The sequence below is a fragment of the Giardia intestinalis genome, chromosome 4, assembly GCF_000002435.2.
Source record: "Giardia intestinalis strain WB C6 chromosome 4, whole genome shotgun sequence".
Classification (NCBI taxonomy): domain Eukaryota; phylum Fornicata; order Diplomonadida; family Hexamitidae; genus Giardia; species Giardia duodenalis.
In genome coordinates, this window is record NC_051859.1 from 1,090,673 (window position 1) to 1,109,648 (window position 18,976).

The 18,976-nt window shown below is 54.2% G+C and overlaps 10 protein-coding genes and 1 pseudogene across 10 annotated transcripts; 5 read left to right on the forward strand and 6 right to left on the reverse strand.

The window, feature by feature from the left end:
• Nucleotides 1–37: 37 nt before the first annotated feature.
• GL50803_003467 (uncharacterized protein) lies at nt 38–1,000 on the reverse strand (the record flags this gene model as incomplete). The annotated part of the gene is made up of 1 exon (XM_038046074.1): nt 38–1,000. The coding sequence occupies one exon, from the start codon at nt 998–1,000 to the stop codon at nt 38–40; it is 963 nt and encodes a 320-aa protein (XP_037901975.1).
• Nucleotides 1,001–1,027: 27 nt separating this feature from the next.
• GL50803_003465 (uncharacterized protein) lies at nt 1,028–2,104 on the reverse strand (the record flags this gene model as incomplete). The annotated part of the gene is made up of 1 exon (XM_001709724.1): nt 1,028–2,104. One exon carries the CDS (start codon nt 2,102–2,104, stop codon nt 1,028–1,030), a length of 1,077 nt encoding a protein of 358 aa, XP_001709776.1.
• Nucleotides 2,105–2,150: 46 nt separating this feature from the next.
• On the forward strand, nt 2,151–3,611 carry GL50803_0013360 (Ankyrin repeat protein 1; the record flags this gene model as incomplete). The annotated part of the gene is made up of 1 exon (XM_001709725.1): nt 2,151–3,611. The coding sequence occupies one exon, from the start codon at nt 2,151–2,153 to the stop codon at nt 3,609–3,611; it is 1,461 nt and encodes a 486-aa protein (XP_001709777.1).
• A 447-nt stretch (nt 3,612–4,058) lies between these two features.
• On the forward strand, nt 4,059–5,120 carry GL50803_0060644 (Superfamily II DNA and RNA helicase; annotated as a pseudogene; the record flags this gene model as incomplete).
• Nucleotides 5,121–5,123: 3 nt separating this feature from the next.
• On the reverse strand, nt 5,124–7,034 carry GL50803_00112831 (Cysteine protease; the record flags this gene model as incomplete). The annotated part of the gene is made up of 1 exon (XM_001709727.1): nt 5,124–7,034. The coding sequence occupies one exon, from the start codon at nt 7,032–7,034 to the stop codon at nt 5,124–5,126; it is 1,911 nt and encodes a 636-aa protein (XP_001709779.1).
• A 53-nt stretch (nt 7,035–7,087) lies between these two features.
• GL50803_0017212 (High cysteine membrane protein) lies at nt 7,088–7,708 on the reverse strand (the record flags this gene model as incomplete). Its single annotated transcript, XM_001709728.1, has 1 exon — nt 7,088–7,708. One exon carries the CDS (start codon nt 7,706–7,708, stop codon nt 7,088–7,090), a length of 621 nt encoding a protein of 206 aa, XP_001709780.1.
• Nucleotides 7,709–8,324: 616 nt separating this feature from the next.
• Nucleotides 8,325–13,133, forward strand: GL50803_0050169 (VSP; the record flags this gene model as incomplete). Its single annotated transcript, XM_038046136.1, has 1 exon — nt 8,325–13,133. The coding sequence occupies one exon, from the start codon at nt 8,325–8,327 to the stop codon at nt 13,131–13,133; it is 4,809 nt and encodes a 1,602-aa protein (XP_037901976.1).
• A 515-nt stretch (nt 13,134–13,648) lies between these two features.
• On the forward strand, nt 13,649–14,254 carry GL50803_002925 (Rho GDI; the record flags this gene model as incomplete). The annotated part of the gene is made up of 1 exon (XM_001709732.1): nt 13,649–14,254. The coding sequence occupies one exon, from the start codon at nt 13,649–13,651 to the stop codon at nt 14,252–14,254; it is 606 nt and encodes a 201-aa protein (XP_001709784.1).
• A 33-nt stretch (nt 14,255–14,287) lies between these two features.
• On the reverse strand, nt 14,288–14,791 carry GL50803_002926 (uncharacterized protein; the record flags this gene model as incomplete). Its single annotated transcript, XM_001709733.1, has 1 exon — nt 14,288–14,791. The coding sequence occupies one exon, from the start codon at nt 14,789–14,791 to the stop codon at nt 14,288–14,290; it is 504 nt and encodes a 167-aa protein (XP_001709785.1).
• Nucleotides 14,792–14,879: 88 nt separating this feature from the next.
• Nucleotides 14,880–16,199, reverse strand: GL50803_0017214 (putative Amino acid transporter system N2; the record flags this gene model as incomplete). Its single annotated transcript, XM_001709734.2, has 1 exon — nt 14,880–16,199. One exon carries the CDS (start codon nt 16,197–16,199, stop codon nt 14,880–14,882), a length of 1,320 nt encoding a protein of 439 aa, XP_001709786.2.
• Nucleotides 16,200–16,521: 322 nt separating this feature from the next.
• Nucleotides 16,522–18,966, forward strand: GL50803_0032911 (Ankyrin repeat protein 1; the record flags this gene model as incomplete). Its single annotated transcript, XM_001709735.1, has 1 exon — nt 16,522–18,966. The coding sequence occupies one exon, from the start codon at nt 16,522–16,524 to the stop codon at nt 18,964–18,966; it is 2,445 nt and encodes an 814-aa protein (XP_001709787.1).
• Between the last annotated feature and the right edge of the window lie 10 nt (nt 18,967–18,976).

Consider the following 18,976-nt stretch of genomic DNA (forward strand, 5'->3'; position numbering starts at 1 on the left):
ACTAAATTACAATTAATATACAAGCAAGCCCGCCAACTTATCGGCACAGATGGGCTTCTAGAAAGCTGATATACGCTTCTAGTGTAGTGACGTTGTTGGGCACTATTAGGTTACCAACACCATCTTTTAGAGAAAGCTTATAGTATGCATGAAATAATCTTGTATTAAGCAGGTTATTCTCAACCAACTTTTTAGATCCGCTAGATAGCTTACTCAGCTTAGTATAACAATCCGTAATCCTGTCAGCCTTTGCTGGAAACATGCGAGCTATAACACTGGTAATTGTCCTTGACAAAAGTCTGTTATCTATATGCTCCGTATTATCTGCGACGAACTTAGTTGCTCTAGCAGAAGGCCTATAATGGACACCTACTAGAGCCGAGTGACCTTGTAATTGATTCTGCCCATCAGTGCTAGGATAGGGAATATGAGACGATTGAAGCTTTTCGGTTGTTTGGTGAGGCTCACCGTTGGGTCCCTTCAAAGGCTGGCCTCTCCGACCATCTCTACCATAGGCTGTTGACTGCGCACGCTTTCTACGCCGCAGAGTCACCTCAAGAGAGCCCCCGGTCTTTTTGGAAGGAGGAACAGAAATGGAAAGATTGATGCCACCGCTCTCCGAGTGAGATCCAGCAGTGGGCTTTTCTGGAGAGGTAGTGGTTAACGGAAGCGCTCTAGTGATAGAAAATTGTGAGACAGCACGCTTATTCCTGGAGAAAATCAAAGGTGAAGATGATGCCGTAGCATTAGAGCTACAAGTCAAGGGAGACGACAAATTGGGAGCTTGAGTGAAGAAAAGAGAAGGGTTGCATGTCGGGACAACAGGAGCTAAGGGCTGCGAAGAAAATGCTATCCTTGTTGCTGTCGCTGAACCCGAGACAGGGTTCGCTCCAGAGAAAACGGTCGGTGATTCAGAGAAGGCAAGCTGGCCACTCGGCTCATCCCGCAGCGCTTGGTTGTGCAAGCACGTTCCATTAATGGCTGAAGAAGTTGCGGCCATGCGTTCAATTTTATTTCAGTTTAGTATTCACAGCTCAAACTTTTCAGACGCAGACTCCTCACGCTGACAAGTAGTCGCACTATCTATCTCTGTCGGGACGCAATCAGCCATTAAACGCTTGCTCGGCCCAAAGATAGCATCGGGTCTATTGAGCAACAGGTCATTGAAGGTGGGATAAATGATTGGCGTGACAACTGTATTACTCCACTGCAGTGACTCCATGGGCACTTCGGTGGCTCCCGACCAGCGAGTTGTTATGCTTATAGGCATTGGCAGTGCTTGCAGAGACTCGTCTGCGGGTGCTTTGGGCTCCTTGAAGTACACCGCTAGGCGGTCCTTGGAGACGGGCGTTCGGGGATTGCTTTGAATAATTCTTCCTGAGGAGATAAGCGACTGCATTCTGAAGCTGTCCCCGGTCCCTTTCACCGTGCTGTTGTCAGGATTGTGCTTGGCCTTCTGGATATCGAAAGCGGGAGAAAAGTCTAGGAGCCTTATCAAAAAGATGAAGGAGGGCCAGAGCCTGGAGTCTAGTGCTACACCCAAAAACTGATCGATATCTCTGTTCTTCTTTTCGTACTCATTGAAGGCTACAATCAAATAGAACGCAAAGGCATACAACTCAGATATGCGACTAATATAGTACGCCTGGCGAGGCATAAGCTTTGTGCCAAGAACACAGGAGACAGCACATTTAGATGTCATCTCACCGACTGTAAAATGTACCTCAAGAGGGCCTGTAAACCGCACTAAGGCAGCACCTATAGGGATAGACACATCAGTTGCCACAGCTTCAAAAGGCACGGTCATAAAGAGCCGCTTTAGGTTGTAGCAATCCCAGAATGATAGGATGTAATGAACAAGGGGAAGCGTAATGAGAACACGAAGGCTATAAGTAGTCCTAACACAGGTGGAGAGAATTGTATGAGTTTTCAAATATGCAAACGCGGCTTCTGGGTCAGTGAGAATCACCACGGGCTCTACATTTGAATAGACAAGACGGCTGCCGGCCGGGGGCTCTCTAAAGACAGGATTAATCAGGAAGGTTACACCTGCAGCCTGAAATATGTAGTATGGAACGGCTCCATCTGTGCACCGCGTATACATAACAACCAGATAGTCGGTATTTTCATTTCAAAAAGTGGAAAGAACTATGTCCAGCAATATCTACACAGCGCTTATGGAAGCCGCTCGAAAGGGCGACATGATCGCCTTGCGTCAAAATTTAAGACAGCAGGCCAGGTTGAAGGACAACTTGGGCGTTACTGCGCTGATGTATGCAGCACAGGCGGGACGCTATGAAGCCGTTTCGCTCTTAGCTGAGTATGAGGCTGGGATGCAAGATTGGCGTGGGAAGACTGCTCTTATAACTGCTATTCAGAACGGGCACGCAGAGGTTGCCCGCATTCTGGTTCCCTACGAAACCGGACTGCGCGATACGGATGGCGCAACTGCTCTCATGAGCGCCGCCAGTATGGGGTTCAGTAGTCTCATTCAGGAGCTCCTGGAGAAAGAGGTAAAATGCGTAGACGACAACGGAAAGACGGCCCTCATGTATGCCGCTGAATCAAACCAGGTTGATGCCGTCAGGATCCTTCTCAAGCACGAAGCAGGGATTCGGGACTCTAGTGGTCAGACCGCAATGATGTACGCTACCGTCAGCGGCAATATATCAGTCATTGAGCTTCTTTTGGGCTATGAAGCAGGGGTCTGCAAGGACAACGGCTGGTCCTGCCTTATGACCGCGGCTAAGTTGGGCAATTTTGAAGCTGCCGAGCTTCTGGCTCCAAAGGAGGCTTGCTTAGCAAAGCAGAACGGCATGACAGCACTTATGGTTGCCGCACAATTCGACCACGAAGACATAGTGCGTCTCTTAATGGCTGCAGAGGGAAATATGGTTCGGAAAGACGGCCTGTCAGCAAGAAACATTGCTTCTCAGTTTGGAAACCACGACGTTGCAGATCTTCTCGCCAACTCCACCCACCTTTTTCTCCCGCCAAATCCCTCTGTTTCAGCAAAGTCTTCCAGAAACGCTAACGGGCCCAGACCAGAAAATGATCCAAGCAAGGCCTTTACCTCCTCGACCCTCATGCCTCCTCAGCGGCATCAGTATCCCCATGCTCCGACAACACCAACTACCAGGGGCGTGACTAAGCGGGAAGGCCATCAAGGACCCGGTGGATATAGCACGCCTGCATTAATAGAAAGCAACCATAATAACAGCAGTCATCCCGATGGCAACAATTCAAAGCTTGTAGAAAGCTACATTCTCTCTGAGGCCTCGCAGTTTGATAACATTACTTTGAACGCAACGCTAATGGATTCGGTTCACTCGGGCCACTCTGCTTCCAATAATTCTAAAATACTAAAACTTATAACAGAAATAGATTGTAAAGATTGCGAGATCGACGCATTAAAAAAGCAGGTAACGCAGCTCCAAAACCAATTGTCCCACAAAGCAGACGGACTAGTGGATATAAAAGCTGACTATGTTTCTCAGGCTAGGCAGCTTCAGAAGATGGCCGAGTACATGCTCGAATTTGCCAACGAAATTGAGCCTGGCATTAATTATATGAACTCGGCTACTACGCAGAAGTCTGATGCACTGAAATAGTCGATAAGCTGTACTAGTGAATCTAGCATTTACTCCGTTTCAGAAAGTGACCTCATCAGCTGCAGCCCAAAGGCTGTCATCTGGGCCTCCCGAGTAACTGCTGGTCTTACATAGACTCACTTAGGTATTGCTCAAAGCACACTTCTTACACTCTGAACAGGAAGATATAGGCTGTCCCCAGATCTGCTCTCAAGGTAAAAGACTCACCTGGCTGTTGTCGGCCAGCTGAACCGTGTTCTTAGGGAATCGAGCAAGATAATCGCTTGCCGAAAAATAATCTGAAGGCTCGTTGATAAGTGAGACCTTCGGATACTCCATAGTATCTGTTACTGACCAGAAGGGCGTGTTACATTCATATGTGTCTAGCTGGTGTCGGACGAGATAGTATTGGCAGATAGTCGGTGTCTGTGATTGCCATTTATCCACAAGGCGACACTGCTCTTCTAGTCAGTCTATCATCTGCTCCTTGGCCTCCTTCACCGTGTGCCTCTGCTCAGACACTCTGAGCTTCCCGACTTCAGAAATATCATTGGGTATGGAGAGGATAGGACATCGTACATCATCTGCGGCACCCCCGGGATCGTCTCTGCTCTCCTTACGGCAGTCAAGCCGGCCTCGGGCACAGGTATCGCCTCCCGTGGAGCAACCTCGTTCCTGAAGCTGCGGCACGTGGTGATAGACGAGGCAGACCACATCCTCCTCAACGACAACACGTCCTTCCTGGCGCTCATCAGGGAGTTCTTCGCTCAACGGAACTCCACGGCCGTCTTCCGCGTGCCTCTCTTCTTCGCCCAGCGACACCGCCTTGGGCTTCCGACGGACAGGTTTGTCTTCCTCTCTGCGACCATGAAGTACCGGGCGAGCCTGCTCGAGAACATGGGCCTCCACGGCGGGTGCATGGTGGACTTCGACGAGGGCCACGCGCGCCTTGCCCTCTCGCCCAACGTCGAACACTTCGTCGTCCAGCTCAAGCGGGTCTACTCCGAGATAGACATCACATACCTGGTCTTCAGGTTCCTCTGCAGCCCCGCCGGGTCCATCACCAACTCGAGGACGACCCTCCTGCCCTGCATCGTCTTCGTCAACTCCAGGCACACCGCGCAGCGCATCGCTCACCTGCTGTTCCTGATGATGATCAAGGTTTACAAAGAGCTCTGGTACAGGATAACGCTGGTGGCCCAGGGGCACGTCTTCCGGAGGCCGAACTTCGAGTCTGTCCCGGCCATCTCCAACGAGTCCCTCGAGGAACACCCTGCAACGATCGTCTTGGCAACTGATAACTTCGCCCGTGGGCTCGACCTTCCTGCGGTTCGCTCGGTGGTCAACTTCGATCCGAGCCGGGTCGTCTCCATAGACGAGAAGAGCCTCTGCGACTACCGGAGCACAGAGGGACCGCGGCTGTCCGACTTCTCCGTCGGGGACAGCGACGTGCTGGAGATCTCACGGAGGTTCAGCGAGAACACGGACATCTACCTGACCACCCTCTACGACGGGGAGTTCGGGCGCTAGGCGCTACACGCCCTTGTGCGGAAGGTTCAGGTTGAGCGGGCTGTGGAAGATGTACTCCGGCGCGCAGAAGTAGTACTGCATGCAGTACCGGCCGAGGAAGAAGATGACGATGGCCAGGGCCCCCACCAGGACGTAGTTCCACGCGCTGACCTCGAGGGCCTCGCACATCGTGCCCCCGTGCGCGTCGACCGTGTCCAGCCCGTTCACGCACCGCTTGACCTTGTTGTTGAACGGGGAGGCGCGGACGGCGTCTGCGATGGCGACCTTCTGGGCCTCGTCGGGCGCGGAGAGGAAGAGCGGGTGGACGCCGTCGCGGTCGGGCCCGTAGAAGCGGGGCATCGTGTACTCGACGGTCAGCTCGTGGCAGAGCGAGTTGGAGCCGCGGCCGATGTAGTAGTAGCCCGAGACGCCCCAGCCGGTCCCCCACGAGTTGCGCAGGATCCAGACGGGCCGGCCCTTGTACGCCCCGTAGCCGACGAGCATGACCTGGTGGTTCGTGGTCGCGCGCACGCACTTGACGTCGGGGAAGACGCCGCCCTTGTAGAGGTTGAACGTCAGCGCAGAGGCGACGACGGACTCGTAGTCCTTGTCGATCGACGTGTCGACGCCGGACTCTGTGTGCATGGCCGCCGCGACCCCGACCCCGCGGGCCAGGACGTTCATGACGTTCCGCTCCCACTCGGCGAACTTCCCCTTGTCCATCTCCTCGATGATGAGCCCCGAGGCCGGCACGCCCTCGTTCCGCAGGATCTGGTAGACGCCGAACTTATTTGGTGTCCCTGAGCCACCATTGACATCATACTCGTATTCATCGCTACCTGCAGCCCCAGAATTAGAAGAGCTGCCCTTCTTCTTCATCGGCATGGAGACGAAGGCAGGGTTGAAGTCTCCTATATTGGCGTCCTGACACTTAGCACCATTGTCTGGGGCGGCCTTTTCGGGCGTCGCGTACTCCCTGTAGATGCACTCGGACTCCTTCGCGAGCTTGCTCAGCTTGTTGACGAAGTCTGCGATGGCGCGGAAGTAGTTTCCCCCGTTGCAGTAGTTCCCGCCGATGAGGTTGTCGAGGAGGAACTGGACGGAGAGGCGCAGGGTGGACGCGCTGTAGGACTTCCAGTTCTCGGGGATGTCGGTATACTCTTTCTCAGTACGATTTTGAACAGTTATCATTGCAGCGCAGTCATTACTCTTCTGACTGTCATCCTGGCTCGCAGGGGCCGAGCAGTTGCAGAAGTAGTTCGACGGAAAGGGCTGGGGATCGAGGTACTTCCCCCTCGTGTAGAGGTCTGCGTCGACGAGCATCAGGTTCTCGAGGACCTCGATGGTCGTGAACTCGTAGCAGGAGCCGCACAGGCCCTGGTCCTTCGCGCGGGTCACGAGGCCCACCTCGCGGAGGTCGACGGAGTGGGGGAGCGTCCGCTGCCTGTCTTTGACGTTCATGTCCCGCACGTCGACGAGGAAGAAGCTGTCCTGCTTCTTGCTCTTGTCGTCAGCGTTAGCACTCTGTGAATTAGCTTGAGTGTCTCCCTTCAGGTCCGGCCCCAGCTCGTAGGCATCGACGTTGCAGTTGGTGTACTTATTGGTTTTATTAGTCCAGTTGCACGCATCTGCAGCTGCGCTCCACTCGCCGCCCCCCAGCGACCGGGGCGGGAGGATGCCGGCGCGCGGGTGGCGGTCCATCCGGGACGTGATCCCGAAGGTGACGTGCTCGTGGCCCTCCCGGCGGAGCCTGCGGAGGTGCTCGAGGTGCATGCAGAAGTTCCGCTCCGCCTCCAGCCGGTCCCCGGGCGTGTCGTAGGCCTTCCCGTAGAGGCCGACGAAGCGCTCGAAGGCATGCTCGCACGCCATGTGGATGCTGAACGGGTCCCGCTCGGCCGATGCCGCGCAGAGGAAAGACAAAGTAAGCAGCAACATCCGGTCCTTTTTTGGGCCGCGGGTAGGTTAGCCGTGTGCGGGACTTGCACACCCTACCGGGTCGCAGACAGGAAGAGGAGCCCGAAGAAGACGGCCGTGCTCGCCGTCACCCCCGCCACGGCCCCGATGTTCCTCACACGGCAGTCACATAGATCCCTGTGGTAGCCCTCGGCACAGACACAGGCATCCTTGTAGCACTCCCCGTGTCCTGTGCACACACTCCCAGCCAGACGAGTGTTCAGGTACTTCTTGCTGGCGCACAGCTGGCCATGGGGGACCGCGTCCTCGTCGCACTGGCACGCAAGGGCGGCTGTGGCGTTCTGCACACACGTCCTGCCCCTTGCCTTGGGCGTCCAGTTGCAGGCAGCCCCGTTCTTCACGCACTGGGCGTGCACGCACGTGCTGTTCAGCATCACAAAGCCGTCCTCACACTTGCACAGGTACTCTCCATCACTGTATAGGCATTCTCCGTGCGGGCACACAAAACCCGTGTCCGAAACACACCCCGCCGGGGCGCACCCGTGGTCCGGAATGTGCTTGAATGGTGGCACGCACAGACACTGGTGTCTCGCCGTGGAGTGGTCCAGTCGGCAGAGCAGAGAGCTCGTCAGGTTTGCCACGAAGCCGTCGGTGAGGATCGTGCTATTGTTGTTTCTGATGCTCTTATCAAGCATGTGGGGGTATCCGCAGAGCCGCTCTCCGACGACGCACTCGGCCGGGTAGCACAGCCCCTCGGGGGGAGTAGTCCTGGCAGGCGCCTGCGGGCTGTCTTGGTTGTCGGCTTCGGCTGCTGCCCTCGAGAGAACCCTGGGCTGCAACGCACTGCCACTTCCCGAGGATTCCTATGCAGTGCCTACTTCCTCGTGGGTAGAGCGGGCATAGAGGCACGGTCTTGCCGCAGGATCCAGTGGATGCTTGGAGACAGGTGACCCAACGATTTCGTAAAATAGCGCCGCAGAGGCCATGGAGCGAGCAGATGCAATAGGCAATGCGTTTACTACCGAGACGCCCTGCCCCTGCAGGTGGGCCCAGTGATACAGTGACAGCAATGTACAGGAGTGCACCCCGACCAATCACTCCACAAGAGAGGTGCGATCTGAGTCCGGCCCTCACTGGTCCTGTTCCTATGGAAGTCAGAGAGAACTGCGCTATCAGCTGGCCTCCGGTTGGTGTGCTCCTATCTCGTCCTTCTCCAGTCCAACTGATCAAGAGAGCAAGAGCGGCTGTCTCTCACTGCTCGCGGTCAATGCACAAGTCTGGTGAAAGAGCAGTGGCATACGAACCCGGCTAATGTTGATAGGATTTCTCCTAGTTTGTGCAACCGTGCTGGCAAAGAACAGCGGGAAGACCGCATGCGTGGCGGCCTCTAACACAGCATGCGCAGCAGCCCTGGACACGGCGGGCTGCAAGACCTGCGGCCCCGACGCCCAGACGTGCCTGGACTGCAAGACTCCTGGCGAGAACGTGCAGCTCGATAAAAGAAGCTGCAAGGCCAACTGCCCGCAGAACTCCTCCCCCAACCAGAACGTCTGCGAGTGCGACCCGGGATTCAGCCTGAACAATGGAAAAGACGCGTGCGAGGCGGTTGCCAACGTCAACTGCGCAGCAGCCCTGGACACGGCGGGCTGCAAGACCTGCGGCCCCGACGCCCAGACGTGCCTGGACTGCAAGACTCCTGGCGAGAACGTGCAGCTCGATAAAAGAAGCTGCAAGGCCAACTGCCCGCAGAACTCCTCCCCCAACCAGAACGTCTGCGAGTGCGACCCGGGATTCAGCCTGAACAATGGAAAAGACGCGTGCGAGGCGGTTGCCAACGTCAACTGCGCAGCAGCCCTGGACACGGCGGGCTGCAAGACCTGCGGCCCCGACGCCCAGACGTGCCTGGACTGCAAGACTCCTGGCGAGAACGTGCAGCTCGATAAAAGAAGCTGCAAGGCCAACTGCCCGCAGAACTCCTCCCCCAACCAGAACGTCTGCGAGTGCGACCCGGGATTCAGCCTGAACAATGGAAAAGACGCGTGCGAGGCGGTTGCCAACGTCAACTGCGCAGCAGCCCTGGACACGGCGGGCTGCAAGACCTGCGGCCCCGACGCCCAGACGTGCCTGGACTGCAAGACTCCTGGCGAGAACGTGCAGCTCGATAAAAGAAGCTGCAAGGCCAACTGCCCGCAGAACTCCTCCCCCAACCAGAACGTCTGCGAGTGCGACCCGGGATTCAGCCTGAACAATGGAAAAGACGCGTGCGAGGCGGTTGCCAACGTCAACTGCGCAGCAGCCCTGGACACGGCGGGCTGCAAGACCTGCGGCCCCGACGCCCAGACGTGCCTGGACTGCAAGACTCCTGGCGAGAACGTGCAGCTCGATAAAAGAAGCTGCAAGGCCAACTGCCCGCAGAACTCCTCCCCCAACCAGAACGTCTGCGAGTGCGACCCGGGATTCAGCCTGAACAATGGAAAAGACGCGTGCGAGGCGGTTGCCAACGTCAACTGCGCAGCAGCCCTGGACACGGCGGGCTGCAAGACCTGCGGCCCCGACGCCCAGACGTGCCTGGACTGCAAGACTCCTGGCGAGAACGTGCAGCTCGATAAAAGAAGCTGCAAGGCCAACTGCCCGCAGAACTCCTCCCCCAACCAGAACGTCTGCGAGTGCGACCCGGGATTCAGCCTGAACAATGGAAAAGACGCGTGCGAGGCGGTTGCCAACGTCAACTGCGCAGCAGCCCTGGACACGGCGGGCTGCAAGACCTGCGGCCCCGACGCCCAGACGTGCCTGGACTGCAAGACTCCTGGCGAGAACGTGCAGCTCGATAAAAGAAGCTGCAAGGCCAACTGCCCGCAGAACTCCTCCCCCAACCAGAACGTCTGCGAGTGCGACCCGGGATTCAGCCTGAACAATGGAAAAGACGCGTGCGAGGCGGTTGCCAACGTCAACTGCGCAGCAGCCCTGGACACGGCGGGCTGCAAGACCTGCGGCCCCGACGCCCAGACGTGCCTGGACTGCAAGACTCCTGGCGAGAACGTGCAGCTCGATAAAAGAAGCTGCAAGGCCAACTGCCCGCAGAACTCCTCCCCCAACCAGAACGTCTGCGAGTGCGACCCGGGATTCAGCCTGAACAATGGAAAAGACGCGTGCGAGGCGGTTGCCAACGTCAACTGCGCAGCAGCCCTGGACACGGCGGGCTGCAAGACCTGCGGCCCCGACGCCCAGACGTGCCTGGACTGCAAGACTCCTGGCGAGAACGTGCAGCTCGATAAAAGAAGCTGCAAGGCCAACTGCCCGCAGAACTCCTCCCCCAACCAGAACGTCTGCGAGTGCGACCCGGGATTCAGCCTGAACAATGGAAAAGACGCGTGCGAGGCGGTTGCCAACGTCAACTGCGCAGCAGCCCTGGACACGGCGGGCTGCAAGACCTGCGGCCCCGACGCCCAGACGTGCCTGGACTGCAAGACTCCTGGCGAGAACGTGCAGCTCGATAAAAGAAGCTGCAAGGCCAACTGCCCGCAGAACTCCTCCCCCAACCAGAACGTCTGCGAGTGCGACCCGGGATTCAGCCTGAACAATGGAAAAGACGCGTGCGAGGCGGTTGCCAACGTCAACTGCGCAGCAGCCCTGGACACGGCGGGCTGCAAGACCTGCGGCCCCGACGCCCAGACGTGCCTGGACTGCAAGACTCCTGGCGAGAACGTGCAGCTCGATAAAAGAAGCTGCAAGGCCAACTGCCCGCAGAACTCCTCCCCCAACCAGAACGTCTGCGAGTGCGACCCGGGATTCAGCCTGAACAATGGAAAAGACGCGTGCGAGGCGGTTGCCAACGTCAACTGCGCAGCAGCCCTGGACACGGCGGGCTGCAAGACCTGCGGCCCCGACGCCCAGACGTGCCTGGACTGCAAGACTCCTGGCGAGAACGTGCAGCTCGATAAAAGAAGCTGCAAGGCCAACTGCCCGCAGAACTCCTCCCCCAACCAGAACGTCTGCGAGTGCGACCCGGGATTCAGCCTGAACAATGGAAAAGACGCGTGCGAGGCGGTTGCCAACGTCAACTGCGCAGCAGCCCTGGACACGGCGGGCTGCAAGACCTGCGGCCCCGACGCCCAGACGTGCCTGGACTGCAAGACTCCTGGCGAGAACGTGCAGCTCGATAAAAGAAGCTGCAAGGCCAACTGCCCGCAGAACTCCTCCCCCAACCAGAACGTCTGCGAGTGCGACCCGGGATTCAGCCTGAACAATGGAAAAGACGCGTGCGAGGCGGTTGCCAACGTCAACTGCGCAGCAGCCCTGGACACGGCGGGCTGCAAGACCTGCGGCCCCGACGCCCAGACGTGCCTGGACTGCAAGACTCCTGGCGAGAACGTGCAGCTCGATAAAAGAAGCTGCAAGGCCAACTGCCCGCAGAACTCCTCCCCCAACCAGAACGTCTGCGAGTGCGACCCGGGATTCAGCCTGAACAATGGAAAAGACGCGTGCGAGGCGGTTGCCAACGTCAACTGCGCAGCAGCCCTGGACACGGCGGGCTGCAAGACCTGCGGCCCCGACGCCCAGACGTGCCTGGACTGCAAGACTCCTGGCGAGAACGTGCAGCTCGATAAAAGAAGCTGCAAGGCCAACTGCCCGCAGAACTCCTCCCCCAACCAGAACGTCTGCGAGTGCGACCCGGGATTCAGCCTGAACAATGGAAAAGACGCGTGCGAGGCGGTTGCCAACGTCAACTGCGCAGCAGCCCTGGACACGGCGGGCTGCAAGACCTGCGGCCCCGACGCCCAGACGTGCCTGGACTGCAAGACTCCTGGCGAGAACGTGCAGCTCGATAAAAGAAGCTGCAAGGCCAACTGCCCGCAGAACTCCTCCCCCAACCAGAACGTCTGCGAGTGCGACCCGGGATTCAGCCTGAACAATGGAAAAGACGCGTGCGAGGCGGTTGCCAACGTCAACTGCGCAGCAGCCCTGGACACGGCGGGCTGCAAGACCTGCGGCCCCGACGCCCAGACGTGCACGGCCTGTACAGAGGCTTCCAACAATGTACAGATTGACAAGAAGAGCTGCAAGGCCGACTGCCCGTCGAACTCTGCAGCCAACGGCCAGCACGTCTGCGAGTGCGCCGTTGGGTACCAGCCGACTCCCGGGCAGAACCAGTGCGAGAAGGCCCCTAACACGCAGTGCAATACTCCCAACTGCAAGACCTGTGACAACCCCAAAACAGACAACGAAATCTGCACTGAATGTAATGATGGCAACTACCTCACCCCGACAAAGCAGTGCACGCAGAGCTGCGGAGCAATAGGAAGCTACTACAACGGAGACAAAGTGTGCGAGCCTTGTGATCCTAGCTGTGCTGGGTGCACCACAAAGGGGCCAGCGAAGTGCACAGCTTGTCCTCCCGGGAAAATGCTAAAATACACCAATGATGATCCTAATCAAGGTGGATCCTGCGTAGATGAGTGCAAAGCAGAGATGGACGGGTGTGCAGAGTGTGGAGCGGTAATCGGCGGTACGAAGTACTGTTCAAAATGCAAGGAAGATAAGTGGGCACCTCAGAATGGCGTGTGCGCTAATTCAGTAACAAGGAATTCATTCTGCACGAACGCAGCAGGTGGCGTATGCACTCAGTGTGCTGCAGATCATTTTCTTCAAGATGGAGGCTGCTATAAACTCGGTAGACAGCCTGGTGTCCAGATATGTGCAGCGGCGGGTCCCAATAGCCTGTGTACTACGTGCGTAAATGGACAGAGACCAGATACCAATACTGGAGCCTGTCCTGTGTGTCCAACAGGTTGTGACACATGTACAGGGACATCCTCGCGGGCGCCCGAATGCCAATCTTGCCTTCTGGGATACTATTTCGATTCTGATAAAAAGCTGTGTGTGAAATGTACCGAGAATAGTAGTGCTATTCAAGGTGTTAGCAGCTGTGTGAGCTGTAGTCCTCCATCTAATAATCAAGGATCTGTCGTCTGCTACCTCATAAATGATAGCGGTAGCACAAACAAGAGTAGCAGGCTCTCCACTGGGGCCATCGCTGGCATCTCCGTTGCTGTGGTCGTTGTTGTAGGAGGGCTTGTTGGCTTCTTGTGTTGGTGGTTCCTCTGCCGCGGGAAGGCGTAGATTTAACTGTACACTTAGGTAGTAAACGTATTATATCGACGGATCCCGTTAGGGGCTGCCTGAGTGCCATTCCTGACTGCACAGTCTGTGCTCTGAGACAGCGCCTAAATGAGTCTAGATAAAGCCAGCAGTTACTTCGGTACTCTGGGAGGCCAGTAGGCAATGCGATCAATCACAGCTAACGGGGTCACCTTCTAGAACAGAACGAGTGGAAGAAGTCAAACTGACGGGTTTTAGTGAGGCACTTTTAAAAATCTTTAGGCTTGGATTTGGTGATAGAACATCCAGGCACAGTAGAGGAAACAACAGAATATGTAGTCACCTGTTCACTCTAGTTAAGATGGCTTGACTGCGAAGTTTAGTAAGGTGGATGTATTGTACGCATAGAAGGTGCTATTAGTGTGTCTAAGAACCAGTCGATAGTAAGGGCGGCGCATTTTTCTCATGTACACGAACACGTGTTAAATCTGCTCCTGAGAACGGCATTTAAAAAGTACTTATATTGTCGTCGGTGAATGTCAACCCTGACCTCGCACACGGTGATGTGCTCCGAAGTCGCAGAGATGACCGAGACACAAGCAAGTGGCGGTTCAACTAAGCAAGCGTCATCTCCGATTCCAATCGGAGCACCCATCAGCGCCGAGGAGGCTGCTAAGCTCTGGGATGAGTCCTTGTGTCCCGAACTTCCTCCCATTGCTCCGGGCGCGGGGAAGGTGTCTATATGCGATCTTCGCATCCTAAGCCCGGATCTAATGGAGCCTCTCGTCTACTCTACAAGTTCCATTACTCCGGAACATACCCAGAAGCCTCTCTATACCATCAAGCAGGGCTGTCTCTTTTCCATGGGCTTCTCCTGGCGGGTCTCTGAAGCGCCCATAGTTGGGTTCAGATCCCTTGTTCGGATTTACCGCCTAGGCATCCCTGTCTACAAGGGGAGGGTATTCCTCGGAACGTTTCTTCCTCGAAGTGAGCCATATATATATTTCATGTCCGAAGAGTGTGCACCCAAGGGCATTCTGGCAAAGGGGTACTTCAGGGCAAAATTAGAATTCGTGGATGAACACAACACCAGCTTTGGGAGTCTGGAGTACCTGTTTAACTTTTCAGATAATTGGGGTTAACCGCTGGTTTATCGAAGTATGCAAGAGCCACGCCTATTCTAGAAGGTCTGATGTGGAGTTTATTGTGGTCCCGTAGACAAAGAGTGGGATGTTAGGCAGTCTACTCAACAGCCTGCCCCTGTGTGTCTCCGGGGTGGACCACGAGTAAACTGGTGGGCTGCAGATGCCCCTGCGGTAGTCCCTTTGCTGTTTGTACTCCCGTAGCTTGGTGCGCGCGTGGTGGCTAATTTGCTCATCTAGCTCTTGCATTGTCCTTTGCCTCTCACGCGTCTCAAGGTGCAGCGCTTGGCACATGGCGTCTCTATTCAACGCGGTGACACGGTGGAAGAAGCAGCTCTCCTGAGGGCGTGTATGTACACTGATCTGTTCCATGAGATCGCGCGCAGTTTGCATTCGCAGGAGATTTTGCTTCTCCCGCTCTAGCAGGAGCTCAGTATCGTAGACTGCAGGATGCAGTGCTTCTGGCCCCACTGGGTGATGAATGGTGCACTTCAGAAGGCCGGCCTCAGCCAGAGGGTCGTCGCACTGAGGCGCCATCTTCGCTAATCTACAGTTTACTTTTTATAGGTTCTATAGATCCTTGATATAACATGGCAAAGAGTATGAACATGGGAATTCTACAGGGCTACTTTTCTAGAGCTGGCCTTATGGCAATCGTATAAAGCGCAGACGAAAAACCACTAACAGAATAAAACACCCCGAGGATGATCAGGATGAGACTTAACGCTAGACGGTACTTTGGCCCTCCTTGGCGCTTAGAAATGGTGTATCCAAAGAAGCCAGGGATAATGTAGACCATCGGGGACCCGCAAAGAGAAGCAGTAAAGGAAAGGATGTGGTCGATGTCAGACACAAAGGTAGCGATAATGGCGGGCACAAAGACATTTATAAGGGCAAACATAAGGGACCACTTGAAAGGAACCTTCTGCCCGGGCTTCCATATGAGGGATTGGAAGGCCTTGTTGACCCCGAAGCTGACTAGAGGATAGGAAAACAGCATGACGAGTATCATCGCTGTGTTTGCAATCTGGAAGTAAACAGACGCCCCTGAGAGCTGAGAGACGTTTCTGAGGATGTCCGACGCCACAGTATCTGTAAACGCAAAGTAGCCAAAGAGAGCCATTGCGGAGTTGAAAAGAATCGTAACAGCCATGGTTATCAATATTGTGATGTTCATGCGGCGAATAGAACGATCCTTAAGCTCGCGGTATATATTCATGCTGTTGTAATGGCCGCAGAACGCGGTCGTGAATAGCGGAAAGGCTGTGAAAGCGTCTATGGAAAAGTTTAGGGCTTGGGGAGGACCGCTGGACAGTATTTTACCGGGAACATACGTGACAAGCAAATAGAAGCCTGCCACGACGCAGATCACATAAAAGATACTGGCAAGGGCAACCAGAGATGTAAAGTTGAGAAAGTCTATCCGGGGCAGGAGGCAAAGGGGCAGAATGATAAAGGTCATGATCCCCCACAGGAGGCTCTTCTTTTTATAGTCGTTTTCGGAGGTAGGCTCAGACCACCAGAACATGTTATCTCTCAGCACTATGCAATAGGATGCTATTGACCCGAACGTGTAAATTATTACGATGATGCCTATGAAGAGAGAGAACTTCTGGCCATAAAGTTTGAGCGCTATGTCCCGATACTGGAAGAAGCCAGTGTACTCACTGGCCACGGTCAGCAAATTAAACGCATAGCCAGACGAGAGCCCGACCAATAAAAGACAGAACATGCCCAGAACCCAGCCGCAGTTGTAGAGGTTGAACGGCAGCGTCATTATCCCACACCCAATGATGGTGTTGGAAAGATTGAACGAGCTAGAGAGGACGGTCGCAGACCCGTCGTGGACAACAGGCTTGGACTCCTGGTCATCCTGCACCGCTGATGCCACCAGTGGTATGGATTCATTGCTAGACTCTGGCTGGCTGGGCCCTCCGGGTAACATCTCCTTTTCGTTTTTTGGCACAACAGGAATTATTTGACCAACCGCAAACAAGTGCACCGGCATATAGACAATGTAGTCGAGCAATAATGCCGGCTTGCTAAATAGTTGTGTTCTAGATGTGACTATTTGCGTCGTTGGATCCTTCTCTGACCTTGATCAAAGGTGAGTGGGGCCGCCTTTCTTAGTGAAAGTAAAATGTTGTGCCACATATCTTTCGCAGATCTGTACCTCCATCACTAATGCACCCAATCATGATGCAACCCTAGTATACTAACAAAATATCCGCCTACTGGTCCATTAATTTTATAGTTCCGTGAGACCAATGGCTATTCTGTTACCAGCACCTCCAACGACGCCACTAACAGAGGCAGATGAGCACGGACGTACTACTCTCATGAGGGCAATTATAAGTAATGACAGGAACGCCATCTTATCCCATGCCCCCTTTGAATGGGGGTGGGCAGATGTCGATGGCTACACCGCATTGATGCATGCTGTTCAGGCTGATAACATAGAAGCAGTTAAGTTGCTTACTGACTTCGAGTATCCCTTTACTCTTCCCGACACCCGTACGGCCCTCATGCTGGCAATTAAACATAGACGGTATAGACTGGTTCCTCTAATGACGGAGCGCTTGAGCAGGCTAACCAACAGGCATGGGTATAACGCCCTGATGTATGCCGTTACTTTGGGGGACCTCGAAATGATCAGAGTTCTTATAGCTAGCTGGCCAAGCTCATGCATGGAGGATTTGCTCGCTGCCAACGATGTTGTTGACCTGGGACCAGTCGATGCCAGAGACGCTATTTCCGAACTACTGAAAATATCAATCGAGAGGCTGCCAGACGTGGCCCGGTTTAGCAGACGGGTGCTGTGCATGGGCGTTATTCCGAAGAAAGCCATACCCAACCATGCTAATGGTGTTTACCCTATAGACATTCACTTTCACGAGGAAAACGCCTCATGGCGTGAGACAGAGGCTCAGCTGTGTGAGACGATCAAGCTACTGCACACTAAGATAGAGGGGTTAGAGTCCAATCAGTTAAAAGGAATCTCTAAGTGTGTCTCTAGGCACGTCAGTGTAACGCAGGAGCACAAAAGCATATGCCTACAAACACCTTTTGATTGGGGCAGCCAATCATGGACGCTAGCCAAACTCTTATCTAAACTTGATAGCAAGCAAAGAAAAATAGCAATACTCGAGGAGGAGCTTCAAATCCTTCAAGGCAAAGATACAATGGATAACCCTGGCCACTCTTTCTTCAAGGAGGCCAGTGATCTGAGGATCAAGGAGCGAACTCTGAAGGAGAGGATTGCTATATTGGAGCGAGCCATGGATGAACATATTGGTATTATAAATGGCATACTGGGCACAAGCTGCCAATCGCTAATGGAGGTAGAGAGCAGTGTAAAGTCGATGGCTCGGACGGAAGTGCAAATGCAAGATACAGCAGTTCCTACGTGCTCCAGTCTTGAAAATGTGAATACCCGTATCTGTAGCCCGATGACTGTGATCCAGGAGGTAAACGTTGTGGCTACTGGCTGTGATAAGGGCACCGACCCAGAGACAAGCACAGTAGATGCCTATGCGCAAGCTGCAGCGGATGAGAACTCTATGTCTGACATCGCTTCTTTCCGGCAGCAACTAAATGAAAAAGAGGCCCTTCTTGACAAAATATGTTCAGTAGTAAAGATTGAGGAGGGTCATGCAGATGGACAAGTAATAGTGTCGGCTATAGACAGAATCCTAAAGCAAAACGCCTCTTTACAGAGCGATTTAAAGTCAGCCTCAGAAAAGCTGCTAGGACATTGTACAAAGTCGGCTCTATTACACAACTTACTAAAAGACACTGGGGTAGACTCAATTGAGGCACTCGCAACTTACATTTCCACCACAAAACAGGAGTTGGCGCAGTACAGGTTCCGTGTCGGCAACGTTACTTCATCTGATTCCATGCAAACTGCCGGGAGTATTGGTCATGATGTCTGCAATAACGAGAAGTCTAATGATAAGCAAGCTTCTTGCCAGTATTTTAACAGTGGTGGTGTGGATCCAGCACAAGTGTCAGCCCTTTTACGGCAACTATCATCATATACGCAAAGACCTTGCACAACTGTTACGGATGCCATGCACTTAATCCACGAATATTGTGTTCGAGCAGCATCAGAGAGTATTGCTCTACAGAAAACGAGAGATGATGTGGAAAGGGAGCATTCCATAGCAAGGAGTGCCCGTGCAGCTTTGGCAGACCAAGAGGCAGCATATAATGCGCTTATCAATAAGCACACTGTTCTACTTAATGATGCTCAGCATCTTGCAATGAAATACAACGATTTGGGAAAGAAGTACAATGACTTATACGCAGCACATGAACAATTACAAAGGATTCTTGCAGCAACAAGGCAGCGAGCAATACAGCATCAATCTCCCAAAAGCGTTAGGTTTGCTGATACAGTTGGCCCTGTCGAAAAGGCTGAGCACGAGAATAATGACAGACTTAATGGTGACCAGCTTCAAATTCCAATAACTGTAGCCGACGCAGCATGCACCCAGATCACATATGAAGTGTCTGCTGATAGGGCTGGCCATATACGGAGAGCCATGAGTGTAGACGACGCTAAAAAGTTCATCAATCAACAAATTACTAAGCAGAAAACGCGGAGTCAAAGTACAACAAGCAATTCGCCCCTCTACCCTGCGTGGAACTGCTGCACATCAGCGGACATATCAAAGTGGCTTCGCAGACCACTCTTCGTTCAATATTAAAATTCTGAGA